A 21,121-nucleotide genomic window follows, 5' to 3' on the forward strand; every position below is an offset into this window, starting at 1 on the left:
CATTAGCAGATTATACGTTTCTAATGAGACAGAACATGAAGGTTAAGTCTCTGTGCTGAAAATGGACAAACTATTTTGAAATGAGGTGTTAGCAGGCCTGATTTGACGTTAGCCAATGCTAGAAGCTTTCTTCTTCTTTTCTTTTATTTAACGGCGGCTGACAAACAACTTTTAGTACATTACCGCCACCTTGGGGTGGGGGGTTAAACCGCACAGCATGACGTCACACTAATGGCCCGTGTAATGACACACCCACACCAGCGCACCTAGCCTGATTAGAAGTGAATGCGCCCTCAGGGGGGAACAGATTAGTATGGGTTGGGGAGGAGTTAACCTGCGTTTTCGTGACTTACCTGTCACAATATAGAGGTGAACATATCCCCAGGCAGGGAGAGCTGGGTAGTGCGTGGTTCAGCTACTATGTCGAGAATGTTAATGACATCCCTCTCTCATCCCTCCACCCTCCCCTCCGGCACCAGGACCCGTCAGCCGCATCTCAAATCTCAACCGCTTTCTTCTCCTCTGTCTGTGATCCAAGTCACGTTTCAGCCAGCTTTCCTGTTTGTCATCAATATGTCATTGTCGAACCATTGATTACGTGGATTATTCACAACGTGGTAGTTTCAGTTTACAAATATTGACTATTCACCGGTCCAGCCCCGGATGACTGTTTAGGCTTGAACAGGATATTAATCCCCTTGAGGGAAAAAAACGGAAGGTATTGATCTTTAACACGGTGGTCGACAGGATGTTGTCATTGTATAATTTTCTTTCCAAAAACACAATTGAATAACTTTTATCTAATAATAATTTATACCCTATTTCAATAACAATTACCTGTACATTTTACTTCAATCGCATTCCTAAATCTGATATTCGAGTTCAGTTTCAACAGATTCAGTTCAGTTCTTTTTTATTTCGGGTTTTGGACACATAACAATGGTCATTCCATAAATCGCCAAAGTTTTACCAGCTGCTATTGCAGCATTGTCCAATTGTCCGAAAAGGGCTAGGGAGAAGCACTAGGCTTGTCGGGCCTACCCCTGATGACTTATGTTTCGTTTTTTATTTTAATTAAAATTTCTTTACATACATATAGTACACATTACAGTACACATTACAGTATAGTATACCTGCAGTATATAATAGTATATAGTAAATAATAGTGTATACAACACATATATAATGTGATATGAGATATATAGTACATGATATACCGTAATTCCTCTAATAGTAACCCCGGCTTGTATTTGTTTCAACTGTAGCGGGTACCAGGCTTGTATTAGGAGGAGGCCTGTATAAGAGGGAGGCCTATATTTCAAATTTTCAAACGGATCATAATGAATAAATCAACATTTTGTGTCAGTTTGAACCCAGTAAAATGTACTGGGTTCATTTATTGAAACCAAGTACTGTATGAAATAGTAAACAGTGCAATTACAGGTGGTCACTGGTCATTTCAACGTTTTCAAAGTGAAATCAAGTAACTAGCTCAGTATGCAGCTTAGTATATTAGTAACCCGGCTTGTATTAGGAGGCCGGCTTATAATTGCTTAGCTCAAGAGCGCACCCGGCCATTAATAGAGACCCGGCTTGTATTTGAGACCCGGTTACTATTAGAGGAATTACGGTATACAATATAATATAGTTGTTCTGAAGGTCCAGATTAACACATAGAGTCTGCGTTTATTATTTTGTATAACTTATATATTGTTTATATATATAAGATATATATTTTCACGTCATCTGTTTACCTACCAGTATTCATCATTCGCTTATTTGTATATGTTCCACTCTTAACGCCGTAGACAGCGTGAGCGCATGCGCGGGGTTCTTGGGACATGCCTGGACAGTGTGTGTGTTATAGAAGAAATGTTTGGCAGCAGTAACAGGACGGCAAGCAACGTATCTTGACAGAGAGCTGTACAGCTAATTAGATACCACATAATATTGTCGAGCCACTATTGGCACAGTATAGTGACTTGTTCGAGCGAAGTAACGTTGAGACTTATAGCTGAACCCAGCGGCGGCGGCGGCGTTGAAGACGACATGCGGGTTGGCCTAAGTGTACAAGGACTAACTAGCTTGTCGTCTTCAATAGGTAGTTAAATCCAGAACGCCAATGCGACGATGTCAGAGGTAACGATAGTCCTGAACTACGAGTACTCGACCATTGATGCTTGGAATGGAGTGAGAAGAAGCGAGCAGCACGGGGAAAGCAAGATGGCGGGTGGAGACGGTAATTCTCTGGAGCTCCTACTCCAGAGAGCCGCAGACAAACTTGGGATAATCTTGTCGTCGCTGGTGAGGAGGGTCTCGTACGGACCGGGTTCCTGTATTCCTAGCGCCCGATGGCAGGATTAATAGCTATTAGTCCAAAAAGCCCGTTGGCATGGTTGCTAGCTAGTTAGCCCTTGTACACTTAGGCCAACCCGCATGTCGTCTTCAATAGGTAGTTAAATCCAGAACGCCGCTGGGTTCAGCTATAAGTCTCTCAACGTTACTTCGCTCGAACAAGTCACTATACTGTGCCAATAGTGGCTCGACAATATTATGTGGTATCTAATTAGCTGTACAGCTCTCTGTCAAGATACGTTGCTTGCCGTCCTGTTACTGCTGCCAAACATTTCTTCTATAACACACACTCTGTCCAGGCATGTCCCAAGAACCCTGCGCATGGGCTCACGCTGTCTACGGCGTTAAGAGTGGAACATATACAAATAAGTGAATGATGAATACTGGTAGGTAAACAGATGACGTGAAAATATATATCTTATATATATAAACAATATATAAGTTATACAAAATAATAAACGCAGACTCTGTGTTAATCTGGACCTTCAGAACAATAGTACCATAATATAATAGTATATAGTGTAAATATAGTTTAATATAATATACAAATTAATTATAATATGATTATATAATGTAATATGATATAACGTACAATACAGTATCATATGTATTTTTTTTAATTAATATGCAATTAAAGCTCTTCTTCCTTTCTGTACCTATCGAAAATAGATTTATTTAGTTTAGATTTGAATAGATTAGAAATCCAAATGCATCAAAGGCAAGCGTCTTTACTCCAAGTTTATCCAACTCGCCGGTCCTGCTTCGTGAAAGCCTCCCCAGCTATCGTCCCGGGTTCAGAGCAGGCACCTTCCCTTTGAAACCCGAAGACACCGAATTAAGTTAATGAGTGTGGCGCGGATTCCACCCAAAGGCAAATGGACGCTGGGATTGTTGTCGTACACGGCTAACACCCTTCCCGTCTACAGCCCACTTGAGCCCCCCGCCTGGGGGCCCGGGGTCATTTAGGTATTAGAACACACTTATTGGTTTCCCCTCTTTACCAAAAGGCCAAATATTTGACCCCTCACCTTTTTTTAATGTTATTTTTCTAGGGCTACGTTCCACTTTCATCCAATACCGTTTATCTTTGACATGTTGAGTCCTGCGGCGGTCCTGCCTTGGTACGAGTTAGTAACTCAGTCGGATCATTTGTGTTTTTCCACGGATCTCTTGAGGAGGAGGCTCCTTTTCTGACCTGGATCACAGCACCGTGGAACCTTTCGGAGCCACTAACTCACGCATGACATTTATTAAACGTCAGTGCAGCCATGTGACCTTTTTAGGGAGGATGAGTTGGGTTATGTTTTAAAGTTATTTATATGACTAATGGAAAGAGACGCAACACCACTTGCTTTGTCTAGTCCGCGGTGCTGGAATCCATTCCCCTGAAGGTCCAAACCCGAAGAAAATAAGTTAGTTCCCGCACGCACGCGCACACACACACACACACACACGCACACACACACACAATATCATTTTACAACATTTATTTCCAAACTACGCAATGTGATTGGAAAATAGGCATTCCTATTAGGAGTTCCTGTAACAGCAATACCCTAACCGCTAGCACTCTTTGCTTTTATATTTGATTAATTCACTACATGTCAATAACCTCTTGCATATCAGAATCAGAAAGGTCTTTATTTCCAAGTAGTTTACACATACAAGGAATTTGATTTGGTCGTTTGGTGTGAGATTAACGGACAGACAATTAAGGTAGAAAAAAATAAAAGGTAGAATAAAATGGAATATAAACTAAGTTAAAATAGAAGTAGAATAGAATTATAAAATAAAATAGGCCTGTTTTCAACAACTATTTTTCTTTCGCGGAGGACAAATAGGATGATCAAAACCCAAACCTTCAGTCTTTGTCTTATGTTTGAAATTATAATTTTGTACTAAAAGTGTTATATAAAAGTAGTAGGTCATGGTCACTGGCCCTGGTGATCTATGGAACTCATTTCATTTTTTTAATAAAATTTCTATGGCGTAGCGGAGATTGCGCTCGTCACCAATGCAAGAGGCTGCGGTCTCGACTCCCGGAGTCAGCATTGCCTTGGCTTGGGCTGATCGCTATACTAACTCGTTTGGCTGGGTTAGGGGGAGGGAAGTCGTGGGTGGGAAACTGGCGTTGTGGACAGCGACGCCTACAGGTCAGGTCTGGGCGCTTGCTCAGCGGAGGCAGGACTTGAGGAAGGCAGCGTGACCTCCCACGCGTTACACTTCACCAATGAGAGCCCTCGCTGCCAGGTGAGAAGAGAGCCACTGGCTGTCGCCGCACGTGTCGGAGGAAGCGTGCGGATACTTCAGGGTTCCCTTGTACCGACCAGTAGGAGAACATGCGCACAACAACCAGGTAGGGGAGGGGGGGGAATTGGCACAACGACTAAATTGGGACGGGGAGAAAACAGAAAAAATTGGAGAAAGAGAGATACAAAAAAAATATATAATAATAATTTCTATGGAACTCATTTCTATGACTGTAACTTACCGTTGCCAATTCATAGCATCCTCATGACGTGTCATACATGCAACATGATGCAAAAGCCACAAACACAACTCATTGACCATGGTTGTCATCATGAGTATCATCCGTTGTTGGATCACAATCGCCTGTTGTCTGGTCTACCAAGACGACCGCGACGATGACGTAACGGAATGCTCTGTATATAAGACTCCCTCTCATATGTTATCGTTTAATCTTTAAAATAAATTAACCCCTTCATAGCATGGCTTTGTAAAAGCATATTGCTTTGTCAATATTTCCAACTTGTCGTTATTATGATGTTGTGGTAATCCTTGTCCAGGACGAGTCTCGGGAAGAATTACCGAAGCTAAATTAGTGACCTGTGTGTCATATAGCGACACTCCCTGTTGTCTCAATCTGTAGTTAAACATCACCTCCTGAACAGCCTCCAGTTTGAGCCACAGGTCGGCCACCGCAGGGTCATGTGACCGTGTGATCCTAGGAGATGGTTGCCACGTAAACAAGGCCCCTCACCTGCTGAGAGCAGAGCTTTTCGGACTCCAGCAGTCACTCACGCCGGATAGACCACAGATGCAGCGGATCAGTTACTCCTATATTTATCTCGGCGAACACATGACAGCGTTTTATATGACCCCTTTGGCGATTATGTTATGGCATGTTTAGGAATAAGGTCACGATGAAAACCCCACGGCCCCCGGGGACGTTCTGCGGTGAAACTTTTATTTTCTTCTTTTGGGTCCATTTGGAAGATGATGCTTATTTACTGTTGCAGGTTCCAGCGTGGTTCTGACTGGAGCTTCTCCTGTGAGTGGGAGCTATTTTTGGTTTAGTTGGTTAGAAAAGTGTGTCAGTTTTGGCCCAGGAAAACCAGAAATAACCTGTTTTGTATGAGCTCACCCTTCTCAAAGGAGCTATGCTGTAATGGTTGCCCGCCTGGTGGCTTGGCATTACAGGGGAAATCCACCCCTAAAATGAGCTTATTTCTGCTCTATAATATTGTACGGCTCAGTTTTTTTTTAATTCGTGAATATGAGCAAGGCTCCTTAAGATGAGCAGCAGAGAGACAGGACTAGTAGTAATAATGATAATAATATTCACACTAGAGGCATCCTATCATTAACATATGATAGAATTCTGACCAGTACAGAAATTATACCCCTAAACGCCAAGAACAAATGGGAGCGGGACCTGGAATGTACCTTTGATGAAGATGAATGGGAATCACTGAGTCTGCACTATCTTTTTCATATAACACTCGACATAAACTTTATGCAATTTAACATTCTCCATAGAACCTATTTTACGCCGGAAAGACTTCACAGGATGAATGATGCTATCTCTGACCTTTGCCCTAGGTGCTCAACGGAAACAGGTAGCCTGCTCCACATGTTCTGGGAATGTAACAAACTGAGACCTTACTGGGGCTCAATTTGGGAGATTCTCGAAGAGGTCACAGGGTTTGAGATCCCATGTACACCTAAATTAGCATTATTAGGAGACATGTCTGACATTTCTCCAGATAAGAGAGGCAAGGTGCGGATCATTAAATTGGCCATGATTGCAGGGAACAAGTGTATTGCCATGCTGTGGAAAAGTGCTGAATCCCCCCCATGTCTATGTGGCTTAGTGAAATCTCTTCGTACATGGCATCAGAGAAAATAATGTTCAATCTTAAGAAAAAACCACATCTCTTTGATAAATGCTGGGCTGGGTTTAGGCAATACTTAGAACAGATTACATAGTAGGTTGACGATGTAGGCTATTATTGAAGCTCCCTTTTGTCTTTCTGATGGGTATATATTGCAATGAATGATACTGTAAATGTTATTAGTTGCTCTTTGAAGAGAAAAGATGTAACGTTAGATATTTATTTGTTTGGTGTAGAAGTATGGGCACCTGTTAGACGGGTGTAACTGGGTTTACTAAATTCTCAAAATGTGTAAAAAAAAAAAATGAATTTGTTGAGGTCCTAGTCTGGGGGAGGGGAGGGGGGGTCTGGCCTAGAGTTTCTTTAGTTTTTTTTTTGTTTATATTGATTTTTATTTTTCTTTCAGGGGGGGGGGGGGTATTTTGTATCTATTTTTCTGTAACTCGGGGAGGGGGGGCAGTTGGCAGCATTTCCTTTTGTATGGTTGTTGAACTGTTGAACTGATGCTGTAAAACTTAAAAAAAAAAAAAAAAACGATAAACATATTGTTTAAAAAAATAATAATGATAATAATAATAATACACTTTATTTGTATAGCACGTTTCATACAAGAAGTGCTTCACAACAGTGATGTAGACACAAAATAGACATAGGCATAAAATGAGTATAATTATAGATGGGCATAAAATTTGCAGAGAATTTATATTAACCTCCCGGAAATTTTTTAATTTCTGTCATTAAAATCTATAAAAAAGAGACACGTGATGATCTCAAGAGACAGTGAATAATGGAACGACTCCTAGGACACTAGTATGGTATGGTGATTTGACTGGGATTATATGTTATAATATGGGTAGATCTTCTGTCTTCAGAGCTGTGAGCCCTACATTTACACGAGACTCATTTGGATGTACAGTAATAGCTCAAGCAAGAATTTGGTGAGCTCACAAGGTCGGGGACTAATTCATTGTCATAATGGGTCAACGTTAAAGGATTGATAGGCTGCCGCAGATTTTTGCCGACATTTTAGATTTCTTATTATATCTTGACAATAAACGATAGTACTAAAAAAAGCGTTTGACACAGAAATAAAAAAAGATCTGTTGTTCCGGTAAGGGGCAGGAGCTAAAACGACGACATCCAATCAAACAGACGACCAAGTCAAATGATTGGAAGGAGCGAGCTGTCTATCAAACCCTCTAGTGATGAGTGGTGTTATGCGCGTAACAGTTGCGCGTGTACAGAAAGGCCTGCTGCTAACACATAGCTGCCTGCTAGCTACCTAGTGGGGCGTGACTTTGGAGGCATCCTGATGTGTTCTTAAAACGTGTCACTTGATGACATCACAAGTTCAAGTCTTGATGCTCTGCTCTCCAGTTTAGGGCGACGGTTGTCTTCATGTTTATAGATGTTTGTGACTTAATTGTCACATATCATTGGAGTAGCACAATGTGTATTCAGTTTTAGGGTGGATTTTCCCTAAGCATTAATGTGCATGGTATTGAAATGTAGATGTTTATGTACAGTAGATTACCAGGTAAATATGCATTTTCAATTGTATTTGCTGTATTCTGTGGCATAAAAAAAGTTTAATATGTGTAAACGGTGGAGTAAGACAGGCCTATATTCTGCTTAACCCTTTCACTGCCACACTACAGAAGGTTAACCCTTTACTATCACACTACCGACGTGAAAGGGTTAACCTTTTGGTAGTGCGGCAGTGAAAGGGTTAATGATGGGTTAAGAACGGTCTCCTACAGAGGAAACCCTTCCAAGAATATATGCAAATATATATATATATACCCCATATTTACATGTACATTTCTTTATTTAATTTTTTATAAAATCACAGATTGGGCCTTTAAAGAATAATTACTAGAGTGTCTTTAAAAGGCAGCATAATGGCAGGCTTTACGCCACCAGTAAAACACAGCTATGAACCTTTTTATGACTGCTGTGATTTCATTGATGTCAATAGCTTAGGTCAGTCTTTCCCAAATGGTAGAACAGGAAGCCTCATAATGGTCTGGAGTGGACTATGCCTTGAAACGCCGGTGTGTTTGGTTATCATTCCGGGGGAGGAGGAGTAGGAGGAGGAAGAGGAGGGGGGGGGGGGGGGGGGGGACCATAAACAGTTTGGCCAAAACAGTTGGTTCAAACATTGTCTCTAGGGGGTCCCTGTGGTGTCCGTGTGGCTCATGTAATCCCAACGTCCTGCTTTGTATCTGGCCCAGGACCTATGTCGCATGACATCCTCTCTCTAGTCCCCATTTCCTGTCATATATTCACTGTGTTACCATAAAACAACAACAACAAAACATTGTGTCTCTAACGTTGATCCTATCTCCTCCACAGTTTCCATCCTCTGCTGTGTCTTCATGATCTTCCTCTTCCTGTCCGAACTGACAGGGTTTATAGCAACTGAGATGTAGGTACCACCACCACCACACCACCACCACCACCACGCAAGAGCTCCCAATAGACCACTGCACTTCCGCGTTACATTGAGCTCATGGGAGAGAGAGAGCGGGGGGAGAAAATGAATGAATGTGGATGGGAGCCTTGACATTAACACTTTCTCTGCCACGCTTATATCCATCAATGTTTGATCTCTGCCACCACTTTAAGTCTATGGAGATGTCCACCTTCTTTGCAGGGCTATAACTTTTTAAATTGTATTGCTAAATTGACATTACTATGGTCCATTCAACATCGATTATCTATCGTTCAGGATGTAGGAACATTTTACTTTTTCATTCACACATTCATACGAAAATACCGTCTAGAGTATAAATATGTTTTTATCGTTTTCTGCAGTATTTCCCAGAATGTGAGATATAGACACAAATGCATATATTAGATTATCAAATGCAGTTTGTTGCCGATCCACGCTATATTAAAATTTCAACTGTACATGGTCCTAAACGTTATGACTGATCATGCGCGGGTGAACGGAGGGGGGGGGGGGGCGTTTATAATTCCGTGATAGTCGTTAAATGCTTCATGTAGTATGGGTGATATATAGATCAGAGCAGTTTGTATGGTTAATAATAAAGAAAAACGCTGAAACTCACGGCAGCTTCCTCGTAGCGTTGGGCGATGAGAGTGGAGCAAACAGATCCCAGTTATGTGATGTGGATCGAGGCGATCCAGTTCCGGTTTGTATAATACTAATATACGCCCAAATCATGTGGATTATTGAGTTATGGCAACAATCCATATCCACGGTGTGTGTCTTGAGTCCCGCGACGATAAACGAGTGGCCGGACGGAATTAGGGGACGGACCGAGCAACAAAGGGAATATCCGGTTTGGCAACTCGCCGATCAGCCACCAGGTGGCAGTATTGAAGAGTTGCAGAGTTGTGCTGAGTCCCGCAGCATCAGACAATCCTCCGTGAGTGAAATATGAATACCATGGCGAAAATATGAAATATGATCAGAATAACGTTGTACGCCGTGATCTGGCAGAATTCGCATGAACTTGAAACCCGTCTTAAGCCGTTTCCGGCGGGGAATGTGTTAAGTGGTTGTAGCTACGGCTGTGTGGGTGCTGGAGACATGATCCAATAGACTTGTATATACGCCTGAGTCTTCTGAACACGGAGAGACCAATCCCAAGTCCATCAGAACTTTCTCAGCCAAGCTATAGTCACCTTTCCGCACCTACTCTCGAACACATGTGCAGATTGCCCACGGAGTCTCTCTGGATTGTCCAGAGATCTAGGTTTATCAATCTGCGCATGTGGAGTTCGGTAGTAGGTGCGGAAAAGTGACTATAGCTCGGCCGAGAAAGTGCCGATCGACTTGGGATTGGTCTCTCCGTGTTCAGGAGACTCGGGCGTATACAAGTCTATTGGATCATGTCTCCAGCACCCACACAGCCGTAGCTACAACCACTTAATGTCAAGGCTCTCATCCACACATTCATTCATTTTCTCCCCCCACTCTCTCTCACATGATTTCAGAATCCGGAAGTGTTGCGGTGGTCTATCACCATTATCTTGTAATATCCTGCGTCGAAAAACACGGTCACCTTAAAGGTAATGGAGTCCCTTTGTCAAAAGCACCAAGGACCCGTGACGGTCTGCCATCCGTGACACGGTGGGACTTAATCATGCATGTCAATGCCCTTGTTACACCGTGTCCTATTGGCCTGCGGCGAGGCCGCCAAACGGAGTCGATTTTCTCACAGGATATTGTCTCCTGGACGAATGAGTCAGCCTCTCCACGCGCCGGGTAAATAAGGGATGACTAGCGGAGGGACTGAGAGGAAGGAAATTGCATTGACAAAGATGCGCAAACAACTCTCGCAATCGCGGGGCGGTAAGGTGAGCCCCTGCACATTACAGGGGCTGCGTGAGGAACAAAAACGGGGAGAATTACTGTGTTTGAATTGGTTTTCCAGATGAAAAGGCCTCGGTAATCAGATGTTCCCCCGCCTCTCTTTGACACATTTGAAATTATAATTATTTTTTTGTATTAACTTCAGGAGATGAGGCTTTCATCTAACCACTGTGGTATTTCTCTCTGTGTCTGTTATCTCTCTCTCTCTCTCTCTCTCTCTCTCTCTCTCTCTCTCTCTCTCTCTCTCTCTCTCGTGTTGACAGAGTAAATGAACTATATGTGGATGACCCAGATAAGAACAGTGGTGGGAAGATAGAAGTGAGTTTAAACATCACTTTGCCAAACTTACACTGTGATTGTGAGTATATATAATACATACATTATTACATGAAGCTCTTGTCTTCTCTCTCTGATGTTCTGTACTGCTGTCTTGATGTGCTTAAACTCCCTACACACACACACACACACACACACACACACACACACACACACACACACACACACACACCCTCCCTCCCTCCCTCCCCCTGGTGTTATTCACGATGAGGTGATGCCGTGTGATCAGATAGTCATGTTATCCTACCCGTGTTATCCTGCCCCATCGCTTTGTATGGGATGTCAGGACGGTGCAAACGACGCCACATGGGCGGAGAGGTCGTCGGTTCACCATGATGTTTACAGCAGCTCCCAGACAACATTACACACACGGCGCCGCGGACATATCTTATAGGAATTTAAATTTGATCATGGAATTTAGTTTCAGCGTTTCGATTTCATTTTCACGAATCTTGTTCATTTCACATTATTATCTTATTTAGTTCATTTGGACTCGCTTGACTCTGCTCTGTAAATAACTGTTGAGATCCCTCCAATTGCTTGGCTTCGCGGTATTTATTGGTAGACTCTGGAATGCCTGAGCTAATGAGCAGGGTTGCATCGTTTGAGTTGTGAGTTGCGCATAGTTTTTCGCTCGGTATTGTTACTGTTCCCACGAGTCAAGGATTTATTCTTCAAAGATTAATCTGTATGAAAGCCGTTTCCCTTTTTGAAGCACATCATTCTTACCCCGGAGACGTAATGCATCTGAAAAGAAATCTCGTGAAAATGACATGCAACCCGTTAAAGCCAGCTTCAAATCCTCCTCACTTTCATACATCTGTTTGATCTAGTCCCAACACGGGGTCAAATCCCAGTCGTGACACCGAGGCCTTGTTCAGACTGCCAGTCCAAATCAGCTTTTAGTTTTTTGGCACATCCAGATTGTGCCCAGAATTGATTCTTAGAAAATCTGGACAGCAAAAACAAAACCACATGAGATGCGATTTTGCAAACATCGGATCCAAACCACATTTTGGAGGCGTTTTGAAATGCGATTACAAACTGGATTTCCACAGTGTCCGTTCAGACGTCGGTCATTATTACACAACGACGGCGTCAAAGTGACAGAAGTGCATCAGAGCGGTTTGAGCATCAGAGCGGTTTGAGCATCAGAGCGGTATGGACACGGAGGACGACAGACGCCGGAATAAATTGTCTGCCGGCACTTTGGAGGGGGGGGGGGGGGGCTTCTCTCCGTCCCTCACACGCCCGCGTCGGAAAGCCTGCGTCACCGGCCGCCGTACGTGGCTACTGACGCCGACGCCGTTACCGCGGCAACGGGCCGGCGTGGGTGTCCGGACGGCCTAATCCGATCCGATCACTAGCGAATAAACGGTGCGGACGGTCGCTCTTAATTCTTTTTTGAGAAACAGAATGGGGTTCGCCTGCAGTCTGAACGAAGCCGGGGGTTGCCTCCAGTACTGTGATGTCAGAGAGGGGGGGGCGTGGCCAATGAGCCATGCCAGGGTAGAGAGCTGTCACTGGTTATTCCCCTCCACTGGTTTATGACTCCTCTCAGAAACTATGCCCAATGACGAACCACACACACACACACACACACACACACACACACGCAGAGAGAGGAAAACTATTTAAATGAGTTCATCCACTCCAAATATGACGGCTGATAAAGGATTCTGTGAGAAAATTAAGGTGTGTGTGTGTGAGAGAGAGAGGGAGAGAGAGAGTGTGTGAGAGAGAGAGAGGGTGTGTGTGTGTGTGTGTGTGTGTTGAGTGTGTGTGATCCTTTGGCGGCCTGGCTCACAGCTGCGGCACATGTGTTAAACAGACCTCACTCATGCCATGCGCTGCTCGAACCCACACTCTGCGCTGGCCAGGCTTCTTCAAGAAACACACACACAAAAAAAAGCATCGGCAATACAAAAGGACTGTTGTATTCTGTTGTATTCTGTTGTGGACCTGTTGTTTGCACGTCGTTCAGCTGTGATTATGTGCTAATTCTAAGTGTCCGATGGCGATATGAGCCTAGCCCTACTGCAACGCCTGCTCACTGTATTAACTTGGGAACACTCTCCCCGACACACCGTACACTGTAAGAAAAAAAGCTGCAAGAAAAAGGTAAATGTCTGCCATCAATGGTTGCCAAATACTTACTGTCAAATTACAGTAAAATGAAATACATTTACAGATTACAACCTTTATTTAATGGTTAATATTTTGATAAAAGGTAATTTACTGTATTTTTATGGCATTTACACTTAAAGTAGACAAACAAAAGTAATCTGTAAAATAATACAGTGAATTGTCCGTGATTTATTTTTTACAGTGTAGCTTTGAGACAGAAGAACCATATAAGTCAGTTTTGTGTCGAACCCTGTTGTCTAAAGACGGTATGTTGGGAATGTTGTGTCACAGTTGAAGACGGTAGATCTTGAATGCTTTTCAGGTGATGCATCAGATTCACACTCCCAAGTGATTTGGATCGATTTTACAGTCGCATACATTTTCTTTTATATTAATTGTGATACACTACTAAATCATTGTAAAAAAGCAAATTTTTCTTAATTTCTCACAAAATGATTAGTGAGAAATCACATTTCTCTCACACTTCCCATCGCACTTGCACGATGAATACTTCATGTTGTTTTCCATAACTAAGCAGATATGGAGATGTATATACCGGTATATCGATCGAGAAATGTCCCGAATGTTGTGATGATATTTTCACCCATCCCTACAGCTACAAATACTCGTGCTGTACTTAACCCTTTCACTACCGCACTACCGAACGGTTAACCCTTTCACTGCGACGATACACAGAAGGTTAACCCTTTCACTGCCACACGACAGAAGGCTGTTCCACACAATGTGAAAATCCGCATAAAATATATACCTAGGTAAATGGAATATTGCTCCACTTCTACAAGGGCTATTTGCATATTCTTGGTATCTAGGTACATCTATGGACCTCAGGGAATGTATTCACAGTGTCAGAAATATTGTGTCTATTACTAGGCTTGCTTAAATTGTGATGAAACAAAGGAGAATATGAATTATTATTTTTCTTTGCATCTTTGACGGTGAATAACACCATGATAATAATGACCAAACTTAAAAAACTGCCACTGACCTCGTTCAGTACCCTCTTGAGATCATGTGTACAAAAAATCGAAGGAAATTAATAAAGGGAAGATGATAAAACCGAAGGTTCTGTAGATACAGTACTGAATTCTCCCATCCGGACCAATGCAATTTGAAATATTATTATAGAATAGATGCTTATACATTACCTTATTATAGCCAATTCGCACATTTATATATATATATATATATACATATAGTATCTTTCAAATGCCCGAGTTCAATTTGGATTTAGTATCACCAGGCGTGCATAAGAACAGATAATGATATCTACTGTAATCTAGTGTACTTTTTTTATTTTCCCCACAGTGCAACCGTTTTGAAACTAATTTCAGATCTAATTGTTCCTACATGCTAACAATAGGGAGGAGAAACTAACTGCGTTTCAATATTTGTCAAAAACGTTACCTTTTGTGGCTTATTATCGCGAATAATAACATACATTATTGACATAATTCATAATTCAACTCTGAACTTTGAACCCCCATATAACTTGCCGGGAAGTGTAGTTCGGGAAAATTCCAACGCTAAAATTCCAAAAAGACTACAATTCCCATGGTTCAAAATGTCCATTTCCGTTTCAAGCTTGGAATGGACGATCGAAAATCGAAAACTTAAAACTATCTTTTAACACATTTAACCTATGGCTATTGCTAAACTAACGTATTGATGATAATATACATTCTACATGCTTTTGTGACATGTTAGTGATGTTAATACTTGAAAACGTTTGATTTTAAAATCGCAATTTTTTTTGCATCACTGGATCTATGATCATAATGTCATTTAACAACAGGTTAACCCTTTACTATCACACAACAAAAAAAAATGACTTCATATGGTTCTTCATATCCAACTATGGTTATTCAAGCGGCTTGCTATAGAGAGAAGACCCTGCGTCATGTCACCGTGAGGAGCTTATATTTACATCTCTTGATTCTGTATCGGTTTCTCCCGCATGGGGCTGTTCCAGAGTTAGACACGGGCCTCCCTCCGGTGACCTTTAGAGATCCCCGGGACGCCTCTGTGTGACTTCATGGAAAGGCCAAAGAAAACCATGCCTTTCACCCCCCCCCCTCCACCAGATCCAGATTACACGGACGGGGGTTTACGGCACACGTTAAATGCCCTTAAAAAAGGAGAACCGTCCGCGGTGGACTCGACTGTGAGCCGCTTAGCACATCTGCAGCATGCTGGTATTTTGAGCGTGTTTCGAACTTGCCGTCTCGAATGTCAAAGGTCAGACGGGCAGCATTTTGGCAGGGTCCGCCAGACGTCCACCAGACACACATCCCCCTCCCCCCCACCCCCTCTCCGATCCGCTACACAAACACAGGGGTGGGCTCCCGAAATAGGCTCCCACTGCGGCAAAGAGGACCGGGGAGGGGGAGGGGGAGGGGAGGGGGGTTGATGAAAAAGCCAGACAGGACAGAGCGTGACTGATGGATACGCAGGACAGGTAGGCTGCTGAGGCAAGTCAGCGGCTTTCTACCCAGGAGGCACTCGGCTGGGGCGACGCTGCTTAGGTTAAGAACAAAACGGACCCCCTCCCCCCACCCCCAGTGTTTCTTTCTGTGTGATAAATAAAGTGCTTGTTTTTGTCTGTTTTGTCGATGTACTGAGAAAAGTGTGGGTTGAGCAGACGATATGACCACCTTGCTACATGTTCTTCCGCCCTCCCCTCCCCCCCCCCCCCCCCCCACCCCCTCATCCCACCTCTCCTTCCCTTCCCCCCGCCCCTCTCGCCCACCTCTGCTTGCCGTGTGGTCAGTGGTGGGTTTGGACATCCAAGATGAGATGGGTCGACACGAGGTGGGCCACATAGACAACTCCATGAAGGTCCCGCTCAACAGGGCTACGGCTGTCGCTTCGAGGGCGAGTTCACCATCAACAAGGTGAGGGGGCGTCGCCGTGATCCGGGACATCCGCGCCGTTCGTTGTTTCTCTTTTTTTGTTTTTCCTTTTTTATTTATTTATTTATTCTTGGACCGTAGGACGGCTCACGGCGTAAAAGAAGCGCCCGTCTCACCACAGGCACATACTGTGCTCTCTCTGGGAAAGAGGCCAAAGTCTCCTTTGTGTGCTCGGTAATTGCATTATGACGACGGCTCACATAATGTGGTCCTCGTGGAGGACGTGCCGCTCATCGGGCCCCAGACACCGGCGCGAGAGGCACAAGGCTGTCCTACGTATTCCTCCCCGTCTGAACCCAGTGGCTTTAAAACGGAGGAGCGTGCTCCGAGCAAGGGGGGGGGGGGGGGGGGGGCTAATGGTAAACGCGTTGGACTGTGTCAGGTGGTTATGTGCTTCAGCATCGCCAAGGCGACAACCTTCTACTTTCCAAACGACTTTGTGTTCCAGCAGGGTCATTAGCGAACTGAATGTGTTGGAAGGACTCCGGGGGGGGGGTGACAGCGACCCACTGATGTCTGTCTGTCTGTCTGTCCTCAGGTACCAGGAACTTCCACGTGTCGACACACAGCGCCACGGCGCAGCCCCAGAATCCTGACATGACCCATACCATCCACAAGCTGGCCTTTGGAGAGAGGCTCCAGGTCAGGACTTAACTCACTTCCTGACTTCCTGTCTACGATCTTATCAACCCCTATTCCGTGCACACGCACGCACGCACGCACGACGCACGCACACACTCACAGTCATAGTATTCGATCAGAGACATCCTGGTCTCAAACAACCGGTAAAGGACGCCGATGAGAACATCGTTTGTAGATACGATTACAAGCTCTGTTAAAGATCTCACTGGCCTCTCTCTCTCTCCGCTTGTTCTCACGCAGGTACAAAATGTCCAAGGGGCCTTCAACGCTTTAGGAGGGGCGGACAAGCTCGCCTCGAATCGTACGTATGAGCGTCGTATTATTATTATCTCTTCATCTCTCGACGGTTGATGTGTCGACATGTGTACAGTAGCAGCAGCAGCAGCAGCGTGCACATCCACGTGCACGTCCACCCTGTTCTAGGCCAGATAAGGCCACGAAGACTGAAGCCAAGCGGTAATCTGCACACACTGGAATTACACCCTCCCCATGCTGGAACAGGCAACGTTAAACCCCCAAACGGGGTCTTCTTCCAGGGTTCTTAACCCTTTCACTGCCACACTACAGCAGGTTAACCCTTTACTATCACACTACCGTCCGGCGGTTACCCTACGCGGTTACACTACGCGGTTACACTACAGAAGGTTAACCCTTTACTATCACACTACCGGCGGTTACCCTACGCGGTTACACTACAGAAGGTTAACCCTTTACTATCACACTACCGGCGGTTACCCTACACGGTTACACTACAGAAGGTTAACCCTTTACTATCACACGGTTAAGATAAGATAAGATATTCCTTTATTGATCCCATTTGGGGAAATTCCAGTGACACACACATACAGCTCATCGTCTCATTAACGACATCATATCACAATCGGTAAATTTTTACAGTAACATACAGTTACCGTCGGTAGTGTGATAGTAAAGGGTTAACCTTCTGTAGTGTGGCAGTGAAAGGGTTAACCTGCTGTAGTGTGGCAGTGAAGGGGTTAACCTTCTGTGTATTGTCGCAGTGAACGTGTTAACCGTTTGGTAGTGCAGCAGTGAAAGGGTTAAATGTGATGAGCAGAATTTCAGGCCTTAGAATGTCTTTAAAAAGGTCTTAAATGTGATTTTGATGGGTCTAAAAATGTATTGGATTAGGAAGTTACTTCTGTGTTGCGATTACGTCTCTGTGTCATGTTTAAATGTGTTTGTGGTGAAATGTCCAGGCTGCAAAGTTAGCTGTATGGTAATAGCCTATCAGTTCCCCCCCAACAGTTTGTATGGAATTACTTCTTTCATAGTAATTTTCCCTTGTACTTTTTTTGCCAATATGCCCCGTGAAATAGGTATTCAATTCTATTCAAAGCGGTCTTAAAAAGACGTAAATTGAAGTTGTTCAGAAACCCTGGATATAGACGTTATCGGGTTGAAACGTTTCCCGTATCAAAATAATATTTCCCCATTCCTCATATTCCCGTATGTCTCTTTTCTTCTCTTATCATCTCTCCATCTCCTTTCACACCACAGTGAGGTGACTTGCGTCGCTTTGCGGACAGGAGATGGTGTGAAGATGAGACCGCTAGTGGTGTCAAACCCAAGTCGGATGGAAACTTGACTCAGAGCGGCTGACGTTGCTCCTCGAATCGAAGTGTTTCAGCGAGTTGCATCAGTGGTCACAACTGTACCCATTTTAGGACATCGAGACCAAACTATGTCACTTTTAACAGCCTCGACAATTATTTCTGTGACGCTCAGAATTTAACCCTCGCTAGTAGTTTCTTTTACTATTGTGAGTGACTCATGTTAGGCTGGTCTAAGGCACGGCTGGACTCACGCTTTCCTCCTAGGGCTACATCCACATTGGGAAACCAAAGGGAAAATCCACCCTAAATATATAATTCTGTGTAATTATTATTATTATTATTATTATTATTATTATTATTATTATTATTATTATTTTAATTCTTTGCAGCTCAGTTTCAATTTGTGTAGACGAGATTCAAGATACTCATTTGTCATGATACACAGTTAAACAGACGGTTACACTGTACAATGAAAACCTTACTTCGCTAGTCCCTCCTCAACAAAATATAGACTTCGCTAGTCCCTCCTCACAAAATATAGACTTAACTACAAGTAAAATATCAAGAAATTTTTTAATGCTAAAATAGGCAAGAGTGACATAGTAACAGTATTGCACATTTGTATCAGTTCAGTGTAGTGGAATACCAGCAAGACTCTCTCCTAATGGGAACAGAATACCAGTGAAACCAGATTCTAGTGAAATATCTAGTGAAAAATCAGGGAGCTGCTTCCTAGACGGTGAATAGTGGACCCGCTCCCAGGACACTGACGGTAGCCATGGGGATTTTAACTCGGAGCCGTAAGCCCCACATCTAAACAGGACTGGGTGTCTCCACTGATGTCCCGTATCAATTCCAATCCGATTCACAAGGTCCTGATTCGATTTAGGTTAGCGATATTTCAGATACCAATTGTTCTTGGATATGAAAGAGATTCTCAGAGAACTAATGCTGTAAATTGTACAAGGAACCCTCTAACTTGGTGCATTATTAAAAATGTATTAACACACTACAGCAGTCAACACAATACAGCATATATATATATTTATATGTATATATATTTTTTTTTAACCCAGCCCTATATTTAAATGTATCTAATTTGTACGTATTAGCTGAAACTAAAATTGTATGAACCCATGTCGGACACAAAAATTCATCGTCAATGGACCAACTCCAAAATGTGACACTTTCGGTCTTGATGCTCCGCTTTCCAGATTAGAAAGACTGTCGTTTATGTTTATACCATTAGATAACAACTTAAATGTCCAAGATCATTGGAATAGCACAATGTAAACTCTGTTTTAGGGTGGATATTGAAAGATGTTTATGCAGCGTGTGTATCAGTGTTGTAGTTGAGTCACTAAATGTCGAGTTCGAGTCCAAGTCCGAGTCACCAAAAAAGAGCCTGAGTCGAGTCCCCATCACCCCATGTAGTGGGACATAGGGTGGAACGTACAGCCTACTTCTCGTACGTCTCCCACTGTCCCATGAGCTTGTATTGTCTTTGTACCGTGCACTGTGGACATCTGTAAAGTATCTGTGTTTCTCCACCACATGTCACGAGGCAAACTAACGTCTGTGCGTTTCATTGTTACTTGGCAAGTGAAGTGATCGTGATCTTTTCCAAATGTCTGCTTCCCCTCACAGCTCTAGCTTCACACGACTACATACTGAAGATCGTACCGACTGTGTATGAAGATCTAGCAGGCAGGCAGAGGTTCTCCTACCAGTACACCGTGGCCAACAAGGTACCGTGGCCTTCCCCAGTCCGGCTCTCCGTTCCCACCTCCTGGTTTCACCACACAGTGTCACGGCTGGGCAATATATTGATATCTATTGTTTACAGTCTACCTGTGTTGTTGTGTTGTGTGTGTGTGTGGTTTTTATTTTGACAAATCACAATACGCAATTCTGTCGAATATACAAATATAATTCCGATTTCTCACAAAATTATTATTATTATTTTTTATCTACTTTTTCTCCCCATTTTTCAATTTTTCTCCCATCCCAATTTCGTATTGTCCAATTCTTCCCTCTCCTGTCTCAAACGTTGCTAGACCATGCCTCCCACTGGTCGGCTGCAGTGTGGACCAAGCCTTGCATCACGTGTCCCCTCCGATACACGAGGAGGCAGCCGTCGCATCTTTTCACCTGCACAGCGCGATCTCTCAGCGGCGAGGAGTAGCACGTGGGAGGCTCACGCTGCCCCCCGATACTTCCTGATTCTGCTGTACAGGCGCACCAACCGACCTGTAGGAATCGCTGTCCACAACGTCCGATCCCCACCCACCGGCTTTCCCACCCCCTAATACTGCCAATTGTATTAGTGTGAACGACCAGCCAAGCCGGAAGCAACGGCGAGAGCTGGGCTCGAACCCAGCATCTCCTGCGTTAGTGGCGAGCGCCTTGCCCACTGCGCCACTTAGCCGCCCACAAAATTATTTCTGAAATATATAAATTTAATGCCAGTGGGAAGTTTCAGCTTCTTGATGCTGCGTCACACAACCCGAAATCCAATATATGAAGCTCAATTCTATTATCCCAACATGTTATTTCCCATACCTAACACGTTGGTATGATCGTGTACTAATGTATCACAGTACTTCGTGTTATCCATAAGACCCTGTGCTGCGTGTTGTTGTATTAATGTAGTGATATATCACAGTACTTCTTGTT

General features: G+C 43.7%; 1 protein-coding gene across 1 annotated transcript in view; it reads left to right on the forward strand.

Annotated features, from left to right (window-relative positions):
* The window catches only part of ergic1 (endoplasmic reticulum-golgi intermediate compartment 1), a 42,111-nt gene that overhangs the window by 15,401 nt on the left and 5,589 nt on the right, over positions 1-21,121 (forward strand). Inside the window, 8 exon segments of the mRNA XM_084331673.1 lie at positions 8,847-8,919; positions 11,100-11,194; positions 16,088-16,165; positions 16,168-16,211; positions 16,768-16,771; positions 16,774-16,871; positions 17,112-17,172; positions 20,093-20,193. Coding sequence (XP_084187799.1) covers positions 8,847-8,919; positions 11,100-11,194; positions 16,088-16,165; positions 16,168-16,211; positions 16,768-16,771; positions 16,774-16,871; positions 17,112-17,172; positions 20,093-20,193 — 554 coding nt within the window.

The sequence above is a fragment of the Notolepis coatsorum genome, assembly GCF_963971535.1.
Source record: "Notolepis coatsorum genome assembly, chromosome: 16".
In the NCBI taxonomy this organism is placed as follows: Eukaryota; Metazoa; Chordata; class Actinopteri; order Aulopiformes; family Paralepididae; genus Notolepis; species Notolepis coatsorum.